At 39.1% G+C, this 23,599-nt stretch overlaps 2 protein-coding genes across 4 annotated transcripts in view; both read left to right on the top strand.

Moving 5' to 3' along the window:
• Positions 1-13,162, top strand: part of LOC134540329 (serine protease inhibitor dipetalogastin-like) — a 33,177-nt gene extending 20,015 nt beyond the window's left edge. The window contains exons 4-5 of the mRNA XM_063382991.1: positions 8,554-8,746; positions 12,874-13,162. Coding sequence (XP_063239061.1) covers positions 8,554-8,746; positions 12,874-12,965 — 285 coding nt within the window. The 3' untranslated portion in view covers positions 12,966-13,162. The remainder of the gene's footprint in view (positions 1-8,553; positions 8,747-12,873) is intronic.
• An 8,699-nt stretch (positions 13,163-21,861) lies between these two features.
• The window catches only part of LOC134539820 (epidermal growth factor receptor substrate 15-like 1), a 122,704-nt gene continuing 120,966 nt past the window's right edge, over positions 21,862-23,599 (top strand). Inside the window, exon 1 of one of the 3 annotated variants that reach the window (XM_063382106.1) lies at positions 21,862-21,935. In XM_063382106.1, coding sequence (XP_063238176.1) covers positions 21,909-21,935 — 27 coding nt within the window. In that variant the 5' untranslated portion in view covers positions 21,862-21,908. Of the gene's footprint in view, positions 22,250-23,599 lie in introns of all 3 variants that reach the window. The other 2 variants (XM_063382107.1, XM_063382109.1) reach the window with 2 other exon arrangements.

The raw sequence follows: 23,599 nt of genomic DNA, 5'->3' as shown, positions 1-23,599 counted from the left end.
TCGAATTAAATTGTGACGTCCACGTGCTTGTTGAAGGTCATCAACAGGTCATAAAAATTTATGTAGAAAAATTAATTAGTCTTGTATTTGAAAACAAGTGTCTGTGGGGTGTACAAAAATAAATTTCCACAACAGAGATCTTTCTCGGCAGAAGTGGGATGAATGGAGAAATGGGCACAAGTATTTAGTCGCTTGCATCCAACAATCGTCAACATGTTCGGGTTTTGTTTCACTGATCATTGATAAATACTTTAACATCGGACTTTCAAGGAAATATGTATCATCATTGGGTTCCATCTTCGCTTGTGGATAGAAGCAAAACTAATCTCAGAACACGCCTGCACTGAAACCACAATGTTCCAACAAACAAATCCGATGTCTTATGAGTCATAAGACATCGGATTTGTTTGACGAATTCATTTTCGTCGGAACGCGTATCCATTTCAGGTTAATAAGCGGTCAGATATTTTCGCTAAAAATACATGGCCCTTCAAACGACAGATGTGTCCCTCTGGTAGGGCAGCCGGCTCCTATGAGTGTCAGCCCAATTCCATCCATGTCGACCCTGCCTCAGGGGAGAAGCTACGTGTCTGGTTTCATTTACATGCCCCACTCATGACCACGAGATGGTAGAAAGCTTAATGATAATTTATGCACCAACTGTATCAAATATTTTTATTTTTTGTGTACTGTGGGTTTCAATTAACTAAAGCCACCCCCGTAAGCTTCCCTATAAGCTCATTGGCCAAAGTATAAAACACAGTGACGACAACTTCAGGGGCCACGTCAGACAGTTACGAAACTACTTCTAGTAGTTACGCAGCGAAAATTGTTTGGCTCTCGAATGGCGCCATGAGTGTGTCACCTGTATGGAGAATCACCTTACTGGGAATCGCGTGGTGATAATCAATGCCTTGAGATATCCTAAGTCCGATTACTTCCTAGTAAAGCGCATGAAGGTAAGATGTAAATGAGTTGGTGTGCAATGTTGATAATTATTGAAGTCAAATTTTTTTGTTATAATGAAGTTTAACGCTAATTCCTTGCATGTGTGTTTTTATCGTTTTAGGTTAACAATGCGCACTTCATAATGGCGTTTTTTAAGCTTCAGCATATCAGTCTTTTTTTTACAGCTAAGATATGTTTTGCGATCCAACTGCTAACCAGTTGACTTCAAGTTCATAGCCGGGAAGCCTATGCGATGAACAAATCGTTCGTGCACGTCCGAATTTCTTGCCTTGGTGATTTTTTGAACTTCACGTGTAACCTGTAACGTGTTAACGTTCGCCTGTGCAGTAACGCTGGCACCGTCGCGCGAAAGTCCCTGCTGCGCTTGCAAACGGCTCGCCTCGGTAATTACAGGGACCTCGAAATCATAACTTGCATCGGAGAGACATGTATATCAAGGGACGTAACAAAGATACTTGCTGCAATTTTCAAATCAATATTTTTTCTTCTGATTTTTAACTGCTTATGTATTATAATTACGTCACTTGATCAGTGGCGTAGCCAGGATTTGTGTATGGGGGGTGTTAAGAAGCGTGCCGCCCCCCCCCCCCCCAACCCGTATTAAAGCGGGGGGTCCGGGGGTCCTCCCCCGGGGAAATTTGGATTTTAAGTTGTAAAATAGTGCTATTTTAGCAGTTTTCGGTTCTTAAATTTAAATATTGTAATGGTAAAATTTTTATTAATTTTAATATGAAATTTGTTTGAGTGATGAATAAGAAATTAAAGATTTGGTGCTAAGGGGGGGGGGGGGTTTGAACCCCTAACCCCCCCCCCCCTGGCTACGCCCCTGCACTTGATACGTTTATGTCGCGCTTTTAACCCACGTGTATTTTTTTTTCAACTTCAAAAAGTTCCGAAACTAACACGAAGGCAAGTATTCAGGCGTGTAGTAAATGATTTGTGCATAGCAGCCTTCACACTTCAGAACATACACCCGTTCCATAGATTAATACATGGCAAAGTGAGCTTGTTGTCTGGATACATTAAATCACTCTTAACATTAATCAGGCTGTTAATGTGTTAAGGGGGGAGAGATAGAAATTGAAAGGCGCCATATTGGTTGCAACATTTTTTATGGCCCAACATATTAATTTCTATTGTTTGATTTTCAAATCCTGCCTTCGTTCAAATCATTGTACTTATATACCTATTAGTGGAATGCCTGAAGTAAATAGGATCGGCTGCTACAAATAGTTTCCCCCCTTCTGAGGAGTCATTGGCTTTTCGTACTGAATTAATAAGTCTTAATAAGTCTTTTAGATTATTCTTGCAGTGGGGAATTTTTGTTCAATGTAATTCTTTGGACATACACCATTGCAAGAATGCGAAATAAGAAACACAGCAAACAGATGGATCCAACGATGAAACTAAACAGGTATTACGGATAACACAACGACAGCACCGACGAACAGATGCCAGTACTCGAAACGTCGCAACGGTTTTGCTAATATGTGATATGGTTTTATTATCTATTTATTTCAGAAGAAAAAAGTATTTAATTTCACCTAGCCATTAGAATAGGTAATTTTTTTTCTGAAAGATATTCAAACCATACCACGCAGTAGTCTTTAAAATTTGTTAGTTATTTATTCAATTTGGTTCTTCTTATCCATACTGCACAAAAGTGTTAAAAATTCAACTTTATATGCATGTATATGTATATATTGTTTTCGTTTAGTTGAAGTTGACCTGTAACGGGACCTTTGACGAAGCCGCGTGGTTTTATTTTCTCGGAAGCGGAATATTTCGCCACGATAGCACGTCGTAGTAAGTCTGGATTTTTTTTATTTTCCCAATCTCTCGCACGTAATTGGTCATTTTCTTCTGGCGGAACGTTTATCAGCTGCTGATAAAAGCGACACGACGCCCCGTTCGTTATCTGGAACACCGCGCCGATATAACTAGACACGTCCCTACGCAGAGGCGACAAATCGAATTCCAAGTGCACGCGTTCGTAACGACTCTTTTGGCAAGAAGATATTCGGAGTTTGTTGACTTTCCCGTTCGAGGTAGCATTTTCCAGAGGTAAGTAAGTCTGCTCGCCGACGGCTAAAAGTAAACCTACGTCGTGAAAAAAATGTAGAACGTTAATTTTTTTTTTCGTGACCATTGGATTTTATGCAGCGTGAGACTGGATTCTACCCGCCAACTTAGACTGCAGGTTGCTGCTAACATGTTTCCTACTTATGGTCTTAAGTGTGCGTCACAAAATAAATAAGAATTAAAAGGTGTTAGCACAAAATAATTTTCAATGAAACATTCGAAAATTTTTTGTTTTGGTTGTAGAAATTTGTTCTACTAAGCATTAAGCCGTACTACCAGCGTTCCGTTTTCAAATACCTTCTCTGTTATTTGTAGAGACCTGAAAAATTCGCGGGTTCATTTCGTGTTATGCTAACATTCAAATAATTATACTTTAGTGCTGTTTATGTCATTGTTTCACTGTTATTCTGGAGGAATGAGGGCCAATTAGAGATACTCACTAATATAAGTGTTGAATCACAGGCCTCCCAGTCGAGACGACTCACAAGTCAGCAGCCAAAGAACAGTTGGCATTTGCCCGAGTGTGTAGAGGAAATTGGAGTCTATCCTGGAGGTCATTGAACCCGCGAATTTTTCCGGTCTCTAGTTATTTGTAATAAAAAAACATTATTTGCCCAAACTCAGTAAAGTTGTCTAGACCAGTGATGACTAGCTGATAGGGACTGGTAAAATTCGCTGTACCGGTTACATTTAGGATATACTCCACAGTCTTATGCACACTTGGGCAGGATTCTCCTGCTCATTGGTTGCTTACTTGAGAGATTTCTAGCCTGGGCTGCCAGTGATTCTATACTTTTACTGGAGAGAATTTCTCGTTGGCTCAGAGTCCTTCACGTAAACCGTGGCCAATCATAGAAGCAGGTCAGAGGTAAAACTGTTTGAATTCTAGCCTACCGCGAAATTAATACGCAAGGTTTTTTTTTCGGTCGGTACTAACTGGGGAACAGGCGCGCGGCAGTGGTTCTTGTGGTTCGCTTAAAGAGTCTTTCAACAAATAAACATCATCAGATAAACTGTTGAGTATTAGCTGTCTTCGTTTGGATGTATCCTTGTAAAATCTTTTGCCAAATATATCACTTGTGAAACTGCAAGACAGAGCTTTGTAAAATTGCAAATGGTAAAAAGCTCTGACTTGCAATTTTACAAGTTAAATTGTTGGTAACTGATTTTTCAAGTACAATCCTTGGTAAAGTACAAAAGGAATTACACAGATCACAGGAATGCTCAAAATACTCAATGATAATTCTTTTTTGTATTTTAAGTTTTCTTAATACTATTTTGAAAGAAATATATATATTTTTTTTTGATTACCACGTGATAGGGCCCTCACGTACACGAAAACTTTTTTTCCGTACAAGCAAAGTACGTATTTGTTTTTAACTGGCAAAACATTCGAAGAAAATTATTTCTCAAACTAAATTTCACCTTCAATAAAATCAATTTTATTCGCGTAACCACGCCTTTCGCCGGGGTTTTACATAACCTGCACTACAGCCAAATATTTGCTTGATTGCGACGTCATAAGTGTAGCTTATTCGCAAATAAAGAACTGGTCGATAAGGAACAAAGCAGTTCTGTCAGTGAGCGCGGGCCGTGGTTCGTGACTCATCAGGGTCACGCTCTCTTGATAGAGAGAGAGGAATGCGGCCGAAGTCGAGGGGGGGAAAATAAAATAAACACATTTAGAGTTATTCCGGATTTCATGACCCGGTAAACATAGGAGCCGAGACGTGTGTTTACCATCCCTCGAAGGATCAGCTGTGGTTTATTCGTCAGATCGCTCCATTCCCGGTGAGTACAAGCCTGGATTATTTTCGCTTGCAGCGCGTATCATCCTTTAGCTGCCAGTGCCGTAGACATTCACGGGGAAGCACCACAACGCCGAAATACCACAATGCCGAACGTACAATAACGCCGAATGCCAAATTGACTACAACGCCGACAGCTAGAAAACTGCTGTGACCCACAACGCCGGGGTTAGGTTGTGTTATTTCGGCGTTAAGATACATTTAAGAAACACACACAAATTCATTCAGTTGTTTTTCATTTTGCTCCTGTGGCCCACCCTCCCCGCAGCAACATTTTTCGGCGTTACTGTATTTCGGCGTTGTTGTACACAGCAGTTTTCTAGCTGTCGGCGTTGCGGTCAATTTGTCATTCGGCGTTATAGTATTCGGCGTTATTGTACGTTCGGCGTTGTGGTATTTCGGCGTTGTGGTAACGACCCGACATTCACTCTCTCTTTCCAATACACGACACCTGCCACCAGCGCTGTCCTTGTCTCGGCGTGCTCTGTTGCCAGATCTACACCAGAGAGCACAACATTCAGACACGACATTTTACAATATCCCAGAAAGATTGCGTTTCCGCCAGGTCATAAAACATTATTTTAGGGGAAAAGATGTTGAATTATTGTATGCTGTAAAGGAAAATTTTAATTTAAAATTTTGTAAATTACGCATCTCCACGTTGCATTTCATCAAAAATCATAATGAAATTGTTTTACTTCTAAAGGATATTTGGTTCAAATGCCTTCGTCAACAAAATTTATCGCAATTTAATATAAACATGTTGGCTCTGTTCGAACATAGCACATGACACATTGGAATGCCTGAAATTAATAGTGATGGCTGCTACCGATAGTTTATCGTGTGAAATAGTTGGCGTTTAGTATTAAATTAGTGTTTTCAGAAGTACGAATACAATGATACTATCAATATGCACTAGTTTATAGACTTAAAAAGATTGATAAATAGTAAAGTTTAAAACATATATATTAAAAACTTTATACTTATAATGAGTTACAAAATAAAATTTTACGTGTAAACAAGCGCTACTAATATGTGTGGCCAGATGGGGTGCGCCATTTACTCTGAACCGCATACTAGAGTGAGACGCTCTATAATTATAGACCTGAAAAATCCGCGGATTCATTTCGTGACATGCTACAATTCAAATAATTATACCTTAGTGCTGCTTATGCCGTTGGTTACCTGTTAATCTGGAGTAATGAGGGCCGATGAGAGACTTTCACTCATATAAGTGTCGAATCACAGGCCAACCAGTCGAGACGACTCACAAGTCAACAGCCAATGAACAGTTGGCATTTGCCCGAGTGTGTAGAGGATAGTGGAGGCTATCCTGGAGGTCATTGAACCCACGAATTTTTCCGGTCTCTATCTATAATTTGTAGTCGGGAACGTGGCCAGAGAGTCGGTGGTATTTCTAAGGGACTCTCTCCCCCCCCCCCCCCCCCAACCAACAAAACTATAGAACACTTGAAATACCATTGCCACTGGATCACGGACTATCGGAAACTCTCTGGAGGACTAGAAACCAATGACAATTGCCTTAAAAAAAAGAAATCACCTGATGGAATCGTGTGCGACCCGGAAATACTGTGGCAAGTCTTGATTATGCGATTGTGTAGTCCAACCCAGAGCCAGATAATGACACAAATTTGCAAAATCCTCGTACACCTGCTTTGCGTTGATGACTGGACCACACACAGTGAGTGCTGTTAACACGCCCTCGATGACGAAGACCCTGAGGCAGTTACAAACAAGGAGTGTTAAGTGGTTGCCGAACCACATGTAATCCACCAAAAAGATGTGACTTTTTGTCGACAATGAGAACCCTAAAAAAGCTTGGTTATTTATAGGCAACCTGAGTCCAGCCTGGACTGAAATTAATCTGCTCAGTTACCATAGTTCTGCCTGTAAATAGAGACATGCGTTATTATTCGTCAACTCAGCCTGTATGGGCACACATGCGGTGTGCATAACTTCAGACGAAACCACGCGATTGTGAAACTGCTCGAGATAACAAGAGTGATGTCTGTTTACAAACAACGCGTTTACTAACACGCTGAGGTCGGATAAGTGGTTTCCTGAGTTTGGATTTGCGCTGTTTAAAATGATTTTTTTTTAAGAGAGTGGAAATGGTGAATAAGAAAAACGCGTGTTTTCAAAATAATATTTAAGGTGCGAAAAAAAAAAAACCGTTTAAGATACTTGAAAACACTCGAGGCACTCGCGGTACATATTTTATCTTCTCTCATTCGCCGCATGACGTTATGGCTACCTCTGGAATCTCGTAGCCAGGGATGACTGCGCTTCGCGAATACGTTTACGATACCAAGGTATCTGAACAAGACACTGCAGCTTTTTTTCTTGTCATTGTTGGGTATGTGTCGGCGAAAGGTGTTTTTACCCCCTGCACTCTGACGGGGCCGATGAGAATATTTGGGTACCGTACTTCTTTCTGCCCACACACACACACACACACACACGCACGATCAGGTCAGCTCCCAGTTCGGACTGTGGCTGTCAGGACTGAACTAAACACTTCTCCCACTCGCACGATCAGTCCTGTGGTTGCTGCTGCTGCTGCTGTTGGATGTCTCGTTTCATCGTAGATTACGGGAGAAACTTTGCATCCTGCAGTCAGACTAAGATGTCTGCCACCAATAGAAACGAATGACTAGAGACCTGCAAAATTCGCGGTTTCGATGGCCTTCAGGATAGACTGCACATACCCCTGTACACTCGGGGCAAATAACGCAAGTTCATTGGCTGCCGACTTGTGAGTCGTCTCAGCTGGTTTTTCTGTGATTCGATCCTTCTTTGGTGTGAGGGTTCATAACTGGTTGAGATTCATCCAGATGAACAGTTAGGCCAGTAGCAAAATTATCTAAGAGGTATATGTGTTTGAATTCTAGCCTATCACCGAATGAATCCGCGAATTTTGCAGGTCTCTACCAATGACAGATAACCTTAAAATCGTCTGACGGAATCGCGCGCGACGCGGAAATCGGTGGCAGGCCTTGATTTATGCGATCGTGGAGTCCGACCCGGAGCCAGATAAGCAGACTCGTACACCTGCTCCATGGGCGTCGCAAGGATATATTTTTTTTTTTGGGGGGGGGGGGGGCCCTTCAATTGATTTAGTTGTTGAAGAATATACATCCCCTGGAAAAAAAAAAAAAGCGGGGGATCCGGGGGTTTGAAGTTGCAAAAAGGTGGTTTTTAGGCATTTTTCTTTCCTAAATTTTTTAATTATAGAGGGTTGCAATATATAATTTATTTGATCGGATCGGCTCGACTCGTCTCGGCTTTCTGCTACCGGCGCGCTTCGGTATCGGACCTGATTTTCATTTTACACGAAGATCGAATTAAAAAGTGCTCACATTACCACAATTGGAATAAATGCACCATGCGCAACTTATGGGTTGTATCACAGAAAATGTATTTTTAATATAACTACGAAACTAAATATATTGTTGGAGGGGACGAAATTGAAGACTTTTATTATTGGGTGGGGGGGGGCGTGAACCCCCCCCCCCCCTCCCCGTCATCGCCGGTTACGACGCCCATGCCTGCTCTGCGTTGATGATTGGATGACCCTGGAGTGGTGGTCAAGCCCCGCCGTGTCCGGCTGACGGGCTGTGGAAGGGAAGGTGCGGGGATTGACCGTGAGTGCGCGTGTCTGTGCCTCTCGCAGGAGACCGCGGCGATGAGGACCGGCTTGCTGTGGCTGTGCTGCGTGGCGGCGGCGCTGTGTCCCGCGGCGCGCGCGCGCAGACTGCCCTGCATCTGCCCGCGCGTGTACTGGCCCGTGTGCGGCTCCGACCTGCGCACCTACAGCAACGAGTGCGTGCTGCGCTGCGCCGTGAAGCGCGGCGAGGCCCGGGCAGGTGGGTTCCGGTCCCCCCCCTCCTTCGCAATTGGCTAGAGACCCGTGAAATCCGCGGGTTCGGTGACCTCCAGGATGGACTCCGATATCCTCTGCGTACTCGGGCCAATGCCAACTGTTCATTTGGCTGCTGACTTGTGAGTCGTCTCGACTGGGTGGGCCTGTGATTCGACGCTTTATGAGTGAGGGGTCTCTAATTGGCCCTAGTCCTCCAGATTAACAGTGAACCGATGACAGAAGCAAAACTAAGGTATAATTATTTGAATTTTAGCATAACACGAAATGAACCCGCGAATTTTACGGGTCTCTAACAACTACACACTTCACTTTAAAAATACTATAAAAAAATAATTAAATTTTGAATGTTTTTCGCAACAAAATGTACAAAATACAACAGTTTAAAATAGAAATCTCTTTAAAAAAATTTAAACAAAAACATGAATCAACAGAAATCACCACAACAAAAACAACAGAAACCAACAAAAAAAAAGGTAAACTCTAGAAATCAACAGACTCCAAACGAGTGCCTTACAACAGAAACCAACAGAGTAAAATGGAAAACACTACAAAAACAATTAAATTATTTACAGCTGTAACAAATACCAATAGAATAAAATGAAAAATCTAAATAATCTAAACCTATAAAATGCCTTTCAACAGAAGCCAACCGAATACAATCGAAAATGCTGTAAAACAATAGAATGATTGTCAACAGAAACCAACAAAATACAATGAAAAATGCTAGAAAACACCGGACCTAAACAGAATGCTTTTCCAACAGAAACCATCAGAACACAATATAAGTCAGTAAATTACAACTGAAAAGAACAGAAAACTTTACAATAAATAGAAACCACCCAAATACAAAAGAAAATAAAGTAAGTCACTCAAATACATGTAACAAAGGAATCCTTACTACAGTAACCAGCGACATTTCACTCGTTCAAAATTACACAGTTCACATTAAACGTTAGGTTTCTTTTGAAAACCATAAGAAAAAAAAATTTTCTTCACAAACTCATTGTCGGCCCTTCTTAGAAGGGCGAATTGTGTTGTAGTATTCACCTTACATTAACATAAGTTCAATCCTAACCTTTATAGGTATTAAAGTGTGTTTTGTTGACATACAATCTTACGTTTATAATCATTCTTATTATTAATATGTCATCCATGATGGACTTAAGAAAGGGAAAGCCACAAAACTTAACCATTTTGCGTCTGATATGGGGGCCAGACCGTCTCCCAAAACAGTATTTAATGTTTTTTTGTTGCAACTTCCTCGTCGTTGTCAACCCACTTTGTTCATCTGTGTTGTGATGCCTGCTGTTCTAATTATTCATCCCACGGAATTGTTTGTGTTGTCTTAACTTCATTTAACATTTTAACGTTGGCTGAATTTGGCTTGTTTTATGTGTGTTTGTGTACTCGTGTTTTTTTCTTTGTCCATTCTTCAGTTTTCTCTGTGACATATGGTTCGAACCAACACTGGCATGTGTCCAAAAGAATGTTGTTTAATCAATCTTCCCCATTGCAATAACCGTTTAAAGAACATATTAATTTAGTAGCTGGCATAACAACGCCAAAACAAGCTGTTTTTGTTGAAAAAAAAACCTGGGTCCACAAACGAAACCCTGCAAAGATTTCAAATTTGAATTATACGTGGAATTATACGCTACTGTTTGCTTCTGTAACTGAACAGGTTTCCCATTTCGGACATACGTTCCTTGACAGAAATTGCTTGTTTTTGGTAATTCCCTGCCACCCATTAAATATGTGCGGCCCCCAATTCACGAACACTCAGTGTATGATAGTCCTCGTTCTTTTTGCTAAGTCTTGGATTTCAGACACGCTCCATATCAGTTCGCACACTGATAAAGTGGGGCTTGATAAACATGGTTTATATTGACGAGCGCGGGGGACTGTCAGGAATGGCCACTCATTCCGTCACTGAGCAGGGCCGTGTCGAGAAGCGAGCGATTATGCCTCACCCACGTGTTTACCAGCTGTTTCATCGTCAACTTAGCATATCGACTGCCTTAAATACGCGAACACGCCATGAAAAATGATAACATGATTGATAATGTTATCTTCGACTTGGCGAGCGGTTTTTTGGTTATCATTTCAAACCAACTGCATTACATGATAATATATTCCATGATCATTATTATCATTTCATTTTCATACCAAGAATATGCTTGCAAACATTGTAATACACGTTCAAATATTCACTTTTTAACCTGGGGCTAGAGCAGTGTTTATTATGAAAATAATTCTTGAAACCACTTGTGGTAATCGGCTCAAAAATTTCTAAATTCAAACCACCGTGTATTAACCTCTGAATAATCTGATAATATTCATAATGCAAAAGCTACTTCTCTACCCTTTTAATAAGTTCAAAATTAAAATTTAAAAAAAAAAACATACTTCGAATATAGCAGCTTTGAATTTAGGTGAAAATACATTCATATTGCACGTTTCTATACAACATTTTAAAATTGTCTAAAACTTTGTTAATTCGTTAAAAAAAAAAGTACTACGAATATTTCATGTGTATAAAATACTCAACCAATTCTTGTGTATATGCAACTAATAATCATCTAATATAATAAAGTGGCTACATTGAAATATCTTGTAACTATTTGGTAGGGATAAATTAAATAATTTAAATAGATTTTTACCTGAACAGATCTTCAGTTACAGTGATCGCTAAAACGTCATTTAAGAATAATATTTTATAGTTTCCAAAACATAACTGTACTAATGAATAGGCTGCTGGCATTAATTCATTAAGGCACGGCCGTAAGTCCTCTGTAATGCCATTGGAAGTATTGTAGATCGTGAGACGAAAAGCCAAAAACTTAAAAAAGTTGTCTTCATTCCATGATAAATTATGCATTGTTTAACACCAATAGACCAAATACAGAGCATTATTCCGTCGTAGATAAACCAAGACTGGCATACGTGAAATATGTACAAAACATGTAGATAAAGCAAAGCCAAAGTTAGCTTTTGTCAATTTTGTCAGTCTAAATTTTTCTGTGATGGGCAAATGCTCTCAAATACACATGTCCATAATTTGTTACCGAATTACACACATCCATTGCAACTACATGTATGTATGTATGTATGTATGTATGTATGTATGTATAGAGTCAGGTCCAAGTAATTGTGATATTAGGTAAGTATAAACTAATTAATATTCTCTATTTTTTTTTCTTTTTCCATTTAGAACAAACAAAATATAATAGCAAAAAATTTGATTTTATTTGAATGTAGAATTGGTTTCAACTAAAAAAAATATGAATGATATAAATTCTCAAAATCAAGAGAAATATATATTTTATTAGTCATCTCCACAGACTGATGCAGAATCGTAAATAAGATAGTTGTTTTAACACGCAGGCACGATCTTTGATTATTTAATTTTTCTAATTATTTTTATCGTATTTCTTTCAAGTTCAAAACACCATTGTAACAAATCTATTTTCACTTTTTCGTTCATAAATTTTTTTATGTGGTTCGTTGAAAATTTTAACTAAAAGCAAGCATGTTGTATATGATATACAGTGGGTGATGCGAAATATAATTTTGTACTCGCAATTTTACCCGGGGCTTATCGTTAACAGCTAAAAGAAACAAAGGGCCAAGCATACGCCACAGCTCAGTACTTTGAGGTAATATTACCTCAAGACGCCGCGCCGTGATCGTTTTGCAATCACACTCATGAGACCAGTGTCAGTGACTCGATTCCACTCCTCATGCATAACTCATTTATGAGCACCATTTCTGTAGTCAAATGTTTCGGAGTTCACTATAATATTGAACGTTACAAGTAATGTAATGTGATGTAAAACCCTGCCTTTTAGCGCATGAAAAAATTCTTTAAGGAGAAACTACCAACAAAAAAAAGTGCCTATAGGTAAAAGTGCTTATTTTGTTCCCAAGAAATTATTTACTAATGTATGTTAAATGTTTTACTTAACTATTTAAGGAACAGTATATGGTTCATGTTTGTTGATTAGAGTAACCTAAAGTGTTTTAAGATTTACTGTGATGCATTCAGCTGCTGCCATTTTTCAATAAATTACATTAAGTCATGTTGTGTTTTTTTTTTTTGTTTTGTTTCAGATGTCAAAGTTTTGATGTATGGAGAATGTGAGGTCAAGAAACCCATTGCACATAAACCACACGCAGAAGATTTCCTTGTTGTAAATGTTTAGATATTATTTTGAACTATCCTGGAGGAACGAAGGATAATTTTAACTTGAACGTCGCGATGCATTGCTTGTGCCTGACAAGCATTGTGCAGAGTGCAGGGTGTAGATGCTGAAAGTATCCTGAGACAAATAACGTGTGACAGGTCTCAGTTCTCTTTAAGTATTAGGCCTAGTGAAATAAAAATGAACTATATCCTTCAGCCCTGAGTCTGTGAATCAAACTGCCCGCTCATAACCGCAAACCTGTCGTACAAATTTCAGTTTCCCATGGTTTCCTCGAAAGCAGTCCAGATAAACGTTTGGATGGTTCCTTATTTTAGGCATTGGCCAATTCCTCCTCCAGTTTTCTTTATCTGCGTCCTCGAGTTTATCCGTCTGCAGTTAAGTTACCTCGCTTTCGCATAGTCAGAGGTGTATCTTTGTCGGTGAGGCAGGATGATAAGTGCGACGCTCACTGGTACTTCTAGCTCGGTGTCGCCTCTAAAGCCTGTATCACACGATGGAAGGTTTCATACAGGCTCCGCTAGAAGCTTCCAACAAAACTGCTAGCCAAACCTCCATGGCAGCAGGTATGGATGTTTATATAGAAGAAACTATCCCATGTAGAACTGTGACTGGTTTAGGCCTAGATTGTGCGAATGGTTTTATTATGTTAGTAAATACTTTTTTTGTATTGTATAAACTTGGATGTTTCTCATGATTGTCGCATAATGCTTTAACTGCTTCAACAGACAACATGTTCACCTCGTTTCAAACCAATAATCAAAATAACTTCAATCCCTCCAAAATGAATTACCGTTTTTAACACTAGAAGCGCACTACCGTTTCATTCTGATTGAATAAAATTTCCACCTTCTACGAAATCTTCCACTGAAATTCAAACACGACCGTCTCCAAAAACATCCATGGAAACGGCCAGCACTCTGCTAATTCTTCCACAAAATCAACCATCCGTACCTGCTACCATGGAAGATCTTCCAAGGAAACTTCCAAAGTGTTATAAGACCTTAAGTGCAAGTCTGTGGACTGGCGCACAGTCGTATTTTACTAGTCAACCACGTCATAAGTATAATTTATAATTGAAGAAGCATATGGAGGGTGTTACACCTCATCCATGTCCAACATACGATAGCATAAATCTCGTTCCTCAGCTTCCGGCAATGTACTCTCAACTCTCAAGCCAGTCAATCACTCTGAAGCTCTAAGCGAACAGCTAACAATTCTCTGAGATGTCTCCCTATCTCGTTAATTATTTAATGCTTTATGAATTCATGTCCCTTAATAGCAAGTCACATTTGTATTGTTATCATTCCTTAATTCCATTACTCCTTAATTAAAATCCATTACTCCTTAATTCAAATCCAAATATTCTAATGAAAACTTTCTTTTTGCAGCAAGGTTGACAGAATGGGAGAAAGAGCAAAGACATGTCTGTCTATCATTTCTTCGCCATTAATCTTTGATCCAAGAGCACATCTCCCTCAAACTTTCCGTGCAATGCCTTGTCACTGCAGTGGGGGTTGAGGTTTGTTCTCTTGACTCTAATCTCACAAATGCGAGCCTTCTAAGCTGCTGGATAAAATGCGCAAGTATGCCTTGCCGTGGGTGAGAGATACACGTCAACTCGATCAAGTCGCATATATATTGCAAATATTTCAAATACATTTTATATTAACATCCCTGGCTATTCGTGAGCTAAACCTATTGGCACATCACAAGTTTTTCAAGTAAAATAACTGGCCACTATGAAATGACATGTCAATATCTCTATTGTAGATAAGTTCCACAGGGTGGAAAGATGTAGGCAAAGAATGCTGCAATATATCAAAGTTGGTTGTCCCAGATACAAAATTTCTGTTACTATTTCATTACGGCACTGCATAAAAATATTTATTAACATTTTACATAAGCAGGATTTTTATATTGCTGAGTTTTTTAACCAGGTGATGTAGAATATTTGTAAAGTGAGCGTTATATAAGGTATAAAGAGAGACTTGATACAGGGAAAGGGATGTTTGAGCAAGCTAGTGTAGCATCCCAGCTACAGCATAATGTTGGAGAAAAATCTGTGTATCAAAATAAAAGCATCAAAAAACTTAAACTTTCCTAGTTTCCTTCATTGTATCCTTTTGAAGCTAAACAATTTCTAAATATTTCAACCAACCCTATGCCTAGATATACAATGATAACACAGAAACTTTTGTGACTAAAATACCAAGCATACTTACTAGTAAATTGTTACCATACAAATCACACACTAAATGAACGGTATTGTAAACTGAACGCACATATTGCAGTTTTTATATTTCTAAAATATTACATATGGCTATTTTAGAAACTGCAATATTATAGAAACATACAGTGTGAAAAAATGTACACGAAAATGGTGCATATAACAAATGCTCATGCCTTGCGGGAATCAGGGGGGGTTTGCTGGTGAGCGATGAAGGGGTACATCCCCGAAATCCTAAAAAAAAAAAAAAAAAAAAAAAAAAAAAAAAAAAAAAAAAAAATTAATCTATCTTTCCCACCAACAAAAGGAAAAATTTTGAAATCAAACAGCATGCAAAGAGATTCTATTTCCCTTCCCTCCCTTATTTCAAAGGGAATTTCTTTGTATGCTCCTGGCAGGAGTGGTTAGATTAGCTTTTAATTCTTACAGTTAGCGATCACTTCAACAGGGTGAGCAGTCTCCACTCTGAAAATCTCCTGACCAGAACAACTGTGAAGACCTAAGAAATTTTTTTGTGTACTTGAGAACATGAACGGCCATGTGGATGTGCACAAAGTAGTCATACATGCTGATAAAGTTCGCAAGTGTTTCAGCATACTTTCCAGGAATTATTACCACTAAATACCCACACATTCTGTATGATCTATTGGGGTGAATGACACAATGGCGATGAAAAAAAGAGAAACTTATAATTATCATTATCAGTACATTAAGAAGATAAAAAACATGTGATTATAAAATCAGTTTAAGGTGAAGCTGGAGAACAACTCCTGCCCAGTGTAAAGCACTGTATAGTTGGCTAAATATGTTTTATTTATTTATTTATGTATTTTTATTTTCGTCCATCTGACCATACAGACATTTGCACAAATGGTATAGGACACATCAAAAATATATAAGAACAACAACAACTAGTTTTACAGGTACTAAAGATAAAAGTTAAAATTCGACAGTTGATACACATATAACACAAAATCGTTGCAGAAACAGTAATACAAGTATACATATAGGATTTATACAATAATACAGTTATATACTGTTAAAATTTAAACAGTTGTAGTACAGTTACAATTATATTTTTTACAATACAATAAAAAATATATCTAAACATACACACATTAAGGCAAAGAAGTAATACAGTTGAGACAAAGAAATGGCCAGGTTTGTCGACTGAGCCACAATAAGACTGGCCTCAGGATGAGTTTAAAAGTTTAAAATTTTTAAAGACGAACTAGAAATTAAGTTATTTGTTCGAACAAAAGGTGACCACAGTTATCTGGAGCTAGGGTTTAGTTATAGTGATTGTTATTAGGCAACAAGGACTAGCCCTGTGGCCCGATAGGACACATAGCTAAGAAGGGGGGTGAGTTCAAAATTAAGTATACAGCTTTTCTTGATGGAAGCAATCCCATTCAGACAATGCCTAAAATATACATTATAATATTTTGCCGACACCTGGCCTCTGTAGAAGGCCCGGTAAGTACCTGACGGGCGCTATGGGCATCGCGATGCTGCTGTTGTACAGGGGGGGGGGGGGCAGGCTAGTGGGACACTAGGCCGTTGGTGATGGATCGTGGGTACTCTGCCCCTGCGTGCCCCACCAGGTGCGCAGCTGGAAATCTACCCTGAAATCCCTACTTGGCTGTGAGGACGCTCGGCTGTGTGGAGGACGGAATGGTGCGGAATAATCGTAGACGACACAGTGTATATTAAATTTGCTTTTAATCCACGGACTTCTCCGGTGGTATGCATGGGTACGCTGTACTCCCTACACATACACTACGCGGTGGCAGAACAGCTACAAAAGCTAGGATTATGCGCTATGCGGCGTCTGAGCCGTTGTACTAGTACACTAACACACGTTGATTACAAAACAAAACACGACACTAACATAACACTGTGAATTTTCCGCGGCAGTCTCGCGGGGACGTAATTACTAGTTCGCTGGAGGCGGCCAGCGCTGAAAGTTAATTGTCTTAGGAGGGCTCAATGAGCGTGATCTTAAATTCTAGTCTACACTTACGTTAGGTTTTAGCCGGCAGGCGTATGTGCGGCGATCTTAACGAAAACGAGTTGGCTGGAGTCGGCCAGTGCCGTAAATTGCATGGTCTGCGACGCGGTGCGGAATCGCCAAGGAAACTGTCGAGATAAGCCCGGGTCCGCAAATACGCGTCGAGTCTACGTGAGCAGCAATGAATTAAAAAGGTTTGGTTATTAAATTAAGTACAGAGTGAACGATCAGTGGAACAAAAGTGAAAGCTGCTCACGGACACACGTCTTGACCCGGTGCGGAGTGGTTGGAGACTGCCGAACATGGCCGCCTCACAAGGGAGGGAAACTTTCACCTCTTTTGTGAGTCGGCGCCAATAACTTATATCAACTATATTTGCTCTATTATAGGCTAAAAACACGGTTCAGGTGCTCAGTTAAAAGGTAGCACCTGGTAATTTGGTGCTTAAGGCTTACAACTGTTTTATAGTATTTAATTATTTGAACTGTGGCATCAAGTTGGCGACTGTAAATTCATTAACATATTGTCTCACTGTGAACTGTTTAGTTGTATCTCTCCTAATCTGACTCGATCATTGTCACTGGCACTTTAATTAAGGCCAGTGGCCATGGTGACTGGTAATGAGGTTCGTTGTCTATTCTGTGCGTGCGGTGCTCGCACATAGTAGCTACGACGCACTTGTTTAATGCCTGTGAAATAATAATTGTGTCCTAATGTCTTGTTCCTTAATTGTTTTATGGGGTCGAGCCCCTGGGGTTTCGTACCCTGAAGTTTATTTGAGTCTAGTGGGGTCATACCCGAGGCGCTCGCCTGACTCATTCCTGCCAGGATAGGGGTGCGCTCCGAAAACGGGATCTGGTACTAGCGGTGCGGAGCATGTGCTTAGAGGCCATGGTCGGGTCGATGTAAATTTAATTACAAGTTACATAGAGAATATTTTGTTAATATGTAAAGTGTTAAATTCCTGCTAAAAACTAAATACAAATTAATGCTTGAAACATGAACTGTTCATGTGTACACATGCACTACACTTGTATGTAGATGCGTTCTTGATGTGGCACTACACTAACACGATAGTGCTGTGACTTAGTATGTTGGTGCATCAAGGAAGAACTTCAGGGAGCCAAGATCGGCATCAGCTGCTTTACACTTAGGGTGAACCTAGCATAATTCGGCATTTTGCTCAGTTTATTTATGGTTAACTACAAACTAAAAACAAATTACATACAATTGTTTCACCAGAAAGTTCAGCATCCTCGCACACATGCTCACACAGTCCAACAAACTCCTGTTGTCTCATTTGTTCAAACACATCTACTACACCATTGCACTATATGATGGACAATGACAAAAATTAAATTGTACTGACACATACTGCTGTGTTGTATTTGTAACAGCGCATTGAATTTGCATTTATCCGTACACCAAATCACAAAACATGAGAACTCTTGGTGGTCTTAGAATGTGATATCACCACGTGATAGTAGGGTCGTGGCACGAAAAAAAAAAGTACTTTTACTCAAGGATGCTACTAAAAATATTAAACTATACACAAGGGTATTTGATAAGACATAATCTATTGATGCACTGTCTATATGTAAAACTTTGTGTGCATGGTCTTTTTCAAGTAAAGTATCATAGTTACATGAGGTATTTGGCTCATAGCAGGTCGTGTGGAGAGGGCATAAATGCAGATGGGTGCCCAAAGTATTTAACCAGAGTTGAAAATTCTACGTCACTAAGCTTTGTTAAAAGGTGTACAGAAGCTTTACTGTAGTGATTGCCAGACCAGGATGGCCACAACGTAGGCATGAAAGGCATTCGTACGAAAAGTCCCTGGGCTGCCTTTATTATAACTTTTTAACATTAAATCTTAGCACAAATGATTGTGCACACATTATACAATTTAAACCAAAATTGTTGTAAATTAGGTCCAAATATTACTGAGTCTTTGAGTCCGATAAAAGACTGGTGCCCATCATAAAGAAATAACTGGGCAGCCTGCCACTCACCCAGGTTGCATTGGGCTAGGCGTGGTGCCCTGTGGAGAAAATAATTGATTGACTTACTCAGTTCCAATGATGTGTAGTTTATTATGATGGCGGTTGTACTATTGTGTGAGGTACTACTAGCCCCAATACAAGTCAAAGGTAAACTTAAAAAATCCTAATAGAAGTGACTACTAGGATTGGTATTGCCAGTAAAATGTTAACCGGTGGTTTATATAAGCTTGTTTATGAAAGAGATATTCTTTGATTAGGAGATCTAGTAAATAAAATGTCAAGTTACTAACAGTTTCACTGATTTAGAAATAGTATACAATGTTTAAGAAATACCTACATAAAATGTGCCATCGATACCATTGTGTGGGCAATAGTAGATATGTCGATAAGGTCACTCTTGCCTTGTCCATTTCTCATACCACACTGTCTTCCCAGGGCAACATTAAGCATATTTTGTACACTGAACAGCACATGCTACAAAACTTTATAGAGAAGCAATGTAGAATAATTACTTGTGTGGCCAGAAGGAGCACTGAATGTTGTCATCACATCCTGCCTCCTTTTTTCTGAGTTCTTAGTACCTATACAATCCACCCAACATACTGAACACTCACAGGGTGTGATTATGGGGAGGAGTCCTAAAGCTGAAGAGCAACAGCCAGAATGCATGTTGACAGAATGACAAGGTGCTGCCAAACATTGGGCCACCTGTTGAGAAGAAGCACTGATTGGTTACTGTCAGTGGCTGAAATTATGAAAGTGTAAGTATGTGCTGCATCGGCAAGTTACAGGGCAGCCGGGTGTGGCAATACGCTTCCACCGAACTAGGCAAAAGGATTTATGTATTTCTTTTCAGGGACAAACTAAAACTTGTAACAGTTTTCAATTACTTTTCTGATAAATACAAATTGTTCAACATGCGACTATACTGTCAAACTTGCCGCTTCTGTTTTCCCGCACTCTCGCTTTTTAGCAGAAGGTAGCATCTCCCTCAATCCCGGCGCTGGGGAGACAGTCATCGTTAGGAACTCACAGAGGCCGACAGCCTCCACGCAATGCGGAATCAGCACCTTCGCGCACAATCGGGCACGTAGTGGAGACATCTGCCACGTCGGTATAGTACTACACATCACGTGCACAGTCAGCATGACGACAGCTATGCTTTGAGTAAAGTGTCAGGGTTTCATGTATGTACTTTAGTATTAGCTTCAGAGGCTTTGTTCAATGCGGAAACATCTGCCACGGCAGTATAGTGCCGCACATTACGTGCACAGTCAGCATGCAAGCATTTACATCTTACATAAAGAGTCAGGGTGTTAATGTACGTACTTTAGTATTAAATGCAGTACTGCAACAATAGAGCTTTGTTCAGGGCAGACAAGCGCAGGAAGCGACAGTTCATAATGTTTATGTTATAAAATTTATATTTATTACAGTTAAAGGCCTGTGTACTTTGTGTCAACACACTTGGAATATGGTTAGGTTACAGGTGTAGCATATTCACTGCCAAAAACCCTTATTTTTGTGTCTTGGAAAACCGCACAAATTTAGTAAGGTTTTTACACTAATTGAATTTCCAAAGTTTAAAATTTGAGATGTTCTCGCTGTCCAAGGTGGGCCAGGAGTAAATATTGTTTCCTATAATTTAAGAATTTCCTTCTTAAATTATAGGATGGATGATTGATGTTCTTGTTGATTTTTACAATTTTTACTAAAAACATGGCATTAGGTTTGTTTGACTCGAGGTCTCTCGTGCTCCTCGGGAGTTGAAAGAGTTGGGAGCAAGTTGACCTGAGAGCAAAAAGAGTCGGTAACTTTTAATACACTAAGAAAATGCTATTTGTTGTAAAACAATGATGGCGTAAAATATAGCAGACATCATGAGAAATTTGTTTGGAAATGAAGATTCATCTGAAGATTAAACTGCTTGATTTACCATATTTGACTAAAAATTTATGAGAGACCTTGATGAAGGTAAAAAATATAAATATTGCTTTTTGACTTAACCGTCTGTGGTATGTATAAGCTAACCTGTACTAGGAAACGATTGTAAATCTTGTGATAGTTAAATAAAGGACACCAAATAAGTTATATTGAAATGTTTTTCCGCTTCAATGTCGTCATCTATTAAAATATTACCGTCATCACCAAATGTAGCTTGATAACATATTGACTGCATCGTCAAAGTCGTGCCCACGGCCTTAGACCGTGGTCGTGCCAAAACAACCAGCAGACGACTTGCCCTCGCAATTCTTCCTTGAGAGGAGGAGCATCGAGAGCATGACCTGAGTGACCTGAGAGCAACTTGCCCCCGCGAGTAAAGTGACCATCCGATATACTGCTTCCGGAAAAGGGCGCCCCAAGAGTTGACAGGTAAAAAAGAGACCTCGAGTCAAACAAACCTATGGTCTCTTGTAATTAGGAGAGTGAATAAGATTATTATTTTGTATTTGTAACATTATCATTTAGTTTATAGTATGAAATCACCTTAAAAATCAATTATTATTTGTGGAAACTACATAAAAACTGCCAGTTCAATTAATTTTATTTTTAAAATTACTTTGTTTCTATTATTTTGTGAGGCATTTTAATTTGTGAATCTGTGAAAATTCAGAGAAACATAACGTTTTATTGATTGTATTTCTCATTGGTTAAAGGTAAATTCGGAAATAACCCGAAGTAAATCAGCCAAGTTGAAGATGGCCGCTTTGCCGTCTCCGACGCAGGTACGGTTGTGGTTGTAGTGGGGAAAATTTTTAATTTCAGTGATAATAATGTCGATTTTCTGTGTGGTCGTTGGTGTCAAATTAAATACATGATCAGGCTCATATGAAGTTAGCTTTATGGTTTGTGTTGTATTTAACTGTCAGTATTGAAAAGTTCTGTCAAGTGTTAATTGGGCGGTTACATTTCGAAAAAAAAAAAGTTGCCCTAGTTATGTTTTTGCTTTTGAAATCTAAATTGTGTGTCAAATGTGGCATATAGTTGGTGAAATTTTTCTACCATTTAGAACTGAAGTCCTGGTGGCTTAGCTGATATGGTAATAATTGCAACTCAGGATAATAGTTTTTATGCTTATAAGTTAATCAGCTAAATTTTTGATGTTATAAGTGTTTGTTTCGTCTACATTTTGGGCAGTGGTTTGTGAACTGTCAACTAACAAAAAAAAAAAAAATCAAATCGTGCTCTTTTTAAAGTTTAATGAAGCAATGACAGCTTTTAAGTGCTTATTTTATGGTATTTACGTTTCGGTTCTGACAGATGTCAGGCATTTGCATTTCTGGTGATTGCTGTTAAATTGGCTGCTTTTAAAAACGTATTTCAATGTCACTAACCATACCAAAGAATCTGTTCATATCGTTTTACAATATTTTAATGTAGCAAACTTAACCTAACTAAAACTAGGCTACATTCGCGATAGCACACAAACAGCATGAAAATAGCATGTTCGCACACACTCAGCAAGAATTCGAAACTACATTCACACCCAAAACATTGGTTCAAAATATTCCAAATATTTTTGCTTTTTTTTTTGGAAATTTTCATTTAATTTTTGTCATATATAAAGTAATATTTCAAGCCTTTGATTTCGCCATTTAGTTTTGAACGACTAGGAATGATCAACTGCAATGCTTTGCCTCACAAATAAATACCACGTTTAAATAGTTTCTCTTGTTATCTTACTTTGAAATGCACAAATCAAACAGATCGCTAGCTACTCTATGCCGCTGACGTAGTGTTTATTTATGATATATTGTATGCTTATTGGTCGAGCACAGAAATTTGGCATAAGGCATGTAAAAAAGTTAGGAGTTCGATAACTTTTTGTGTGCTGTTTCTAAGCTATTTTTCTCTGTGTGTGTGTGTGTGTGTGCGTGCGTGTGTGCGTGCGTGTGTGCGCGTGCGTGCGTGCATGCGTGCTATTTTGTAGCAGCTGGTAACTATTTATGTACATTAAACTTATGTGCATCTGAGCTATGTGCATGCATTTGCGAATGTAGCCCAGCCTTAAACAGGCCTACAATTCTGTAGTATGTTAAATGTATCTAACGAAACTGTTACATTATTTTACATTTCCAAATACTTATTAGGGTTGCGTCCATGGCACTAAATCTTACATCCCTTAGCAAATGCAGCCATAATATAGACACATTTTTTAAACTGATGAATGACTTTCAAAAACTTGTAATGCTAGCACCACCTGTTGACAGTTAGTTGTACTAATGTGCACACAGCCAGTTTTGAGTCGTATGTGCAGAGATTCAGCAAAACGTAAATAACCACCATTGGTAAATTTAATTACAAAATTTTAATGTAGTATGGGTATTATAAATGGTTAGTGAACAAAATAGATGTTTGGTTATGAATCTTAAAATATAAAAGCACTTAA

The sequence above is a fragment of the Bacillus rossius genome, chromosome 16, assembly GCF_032445375.1.
Source record: "Bacillus rossius redtenbacheri isolate Brsri chromosome 16, Brsri_v3, whole genome shotgun sequence".
Classification (NCBI taxonomy): Eukaryota; Metazoa; Arthropoda; class Insecta; order Phasmatodea; family Bacillidae; genus Bacillus; species Bacillus rossius.
The sequence above is the reverse complement of the archived record's forward strand: the minus strand, read 5'-3'. Positions and strand labels throughout refer to the sequence as shown.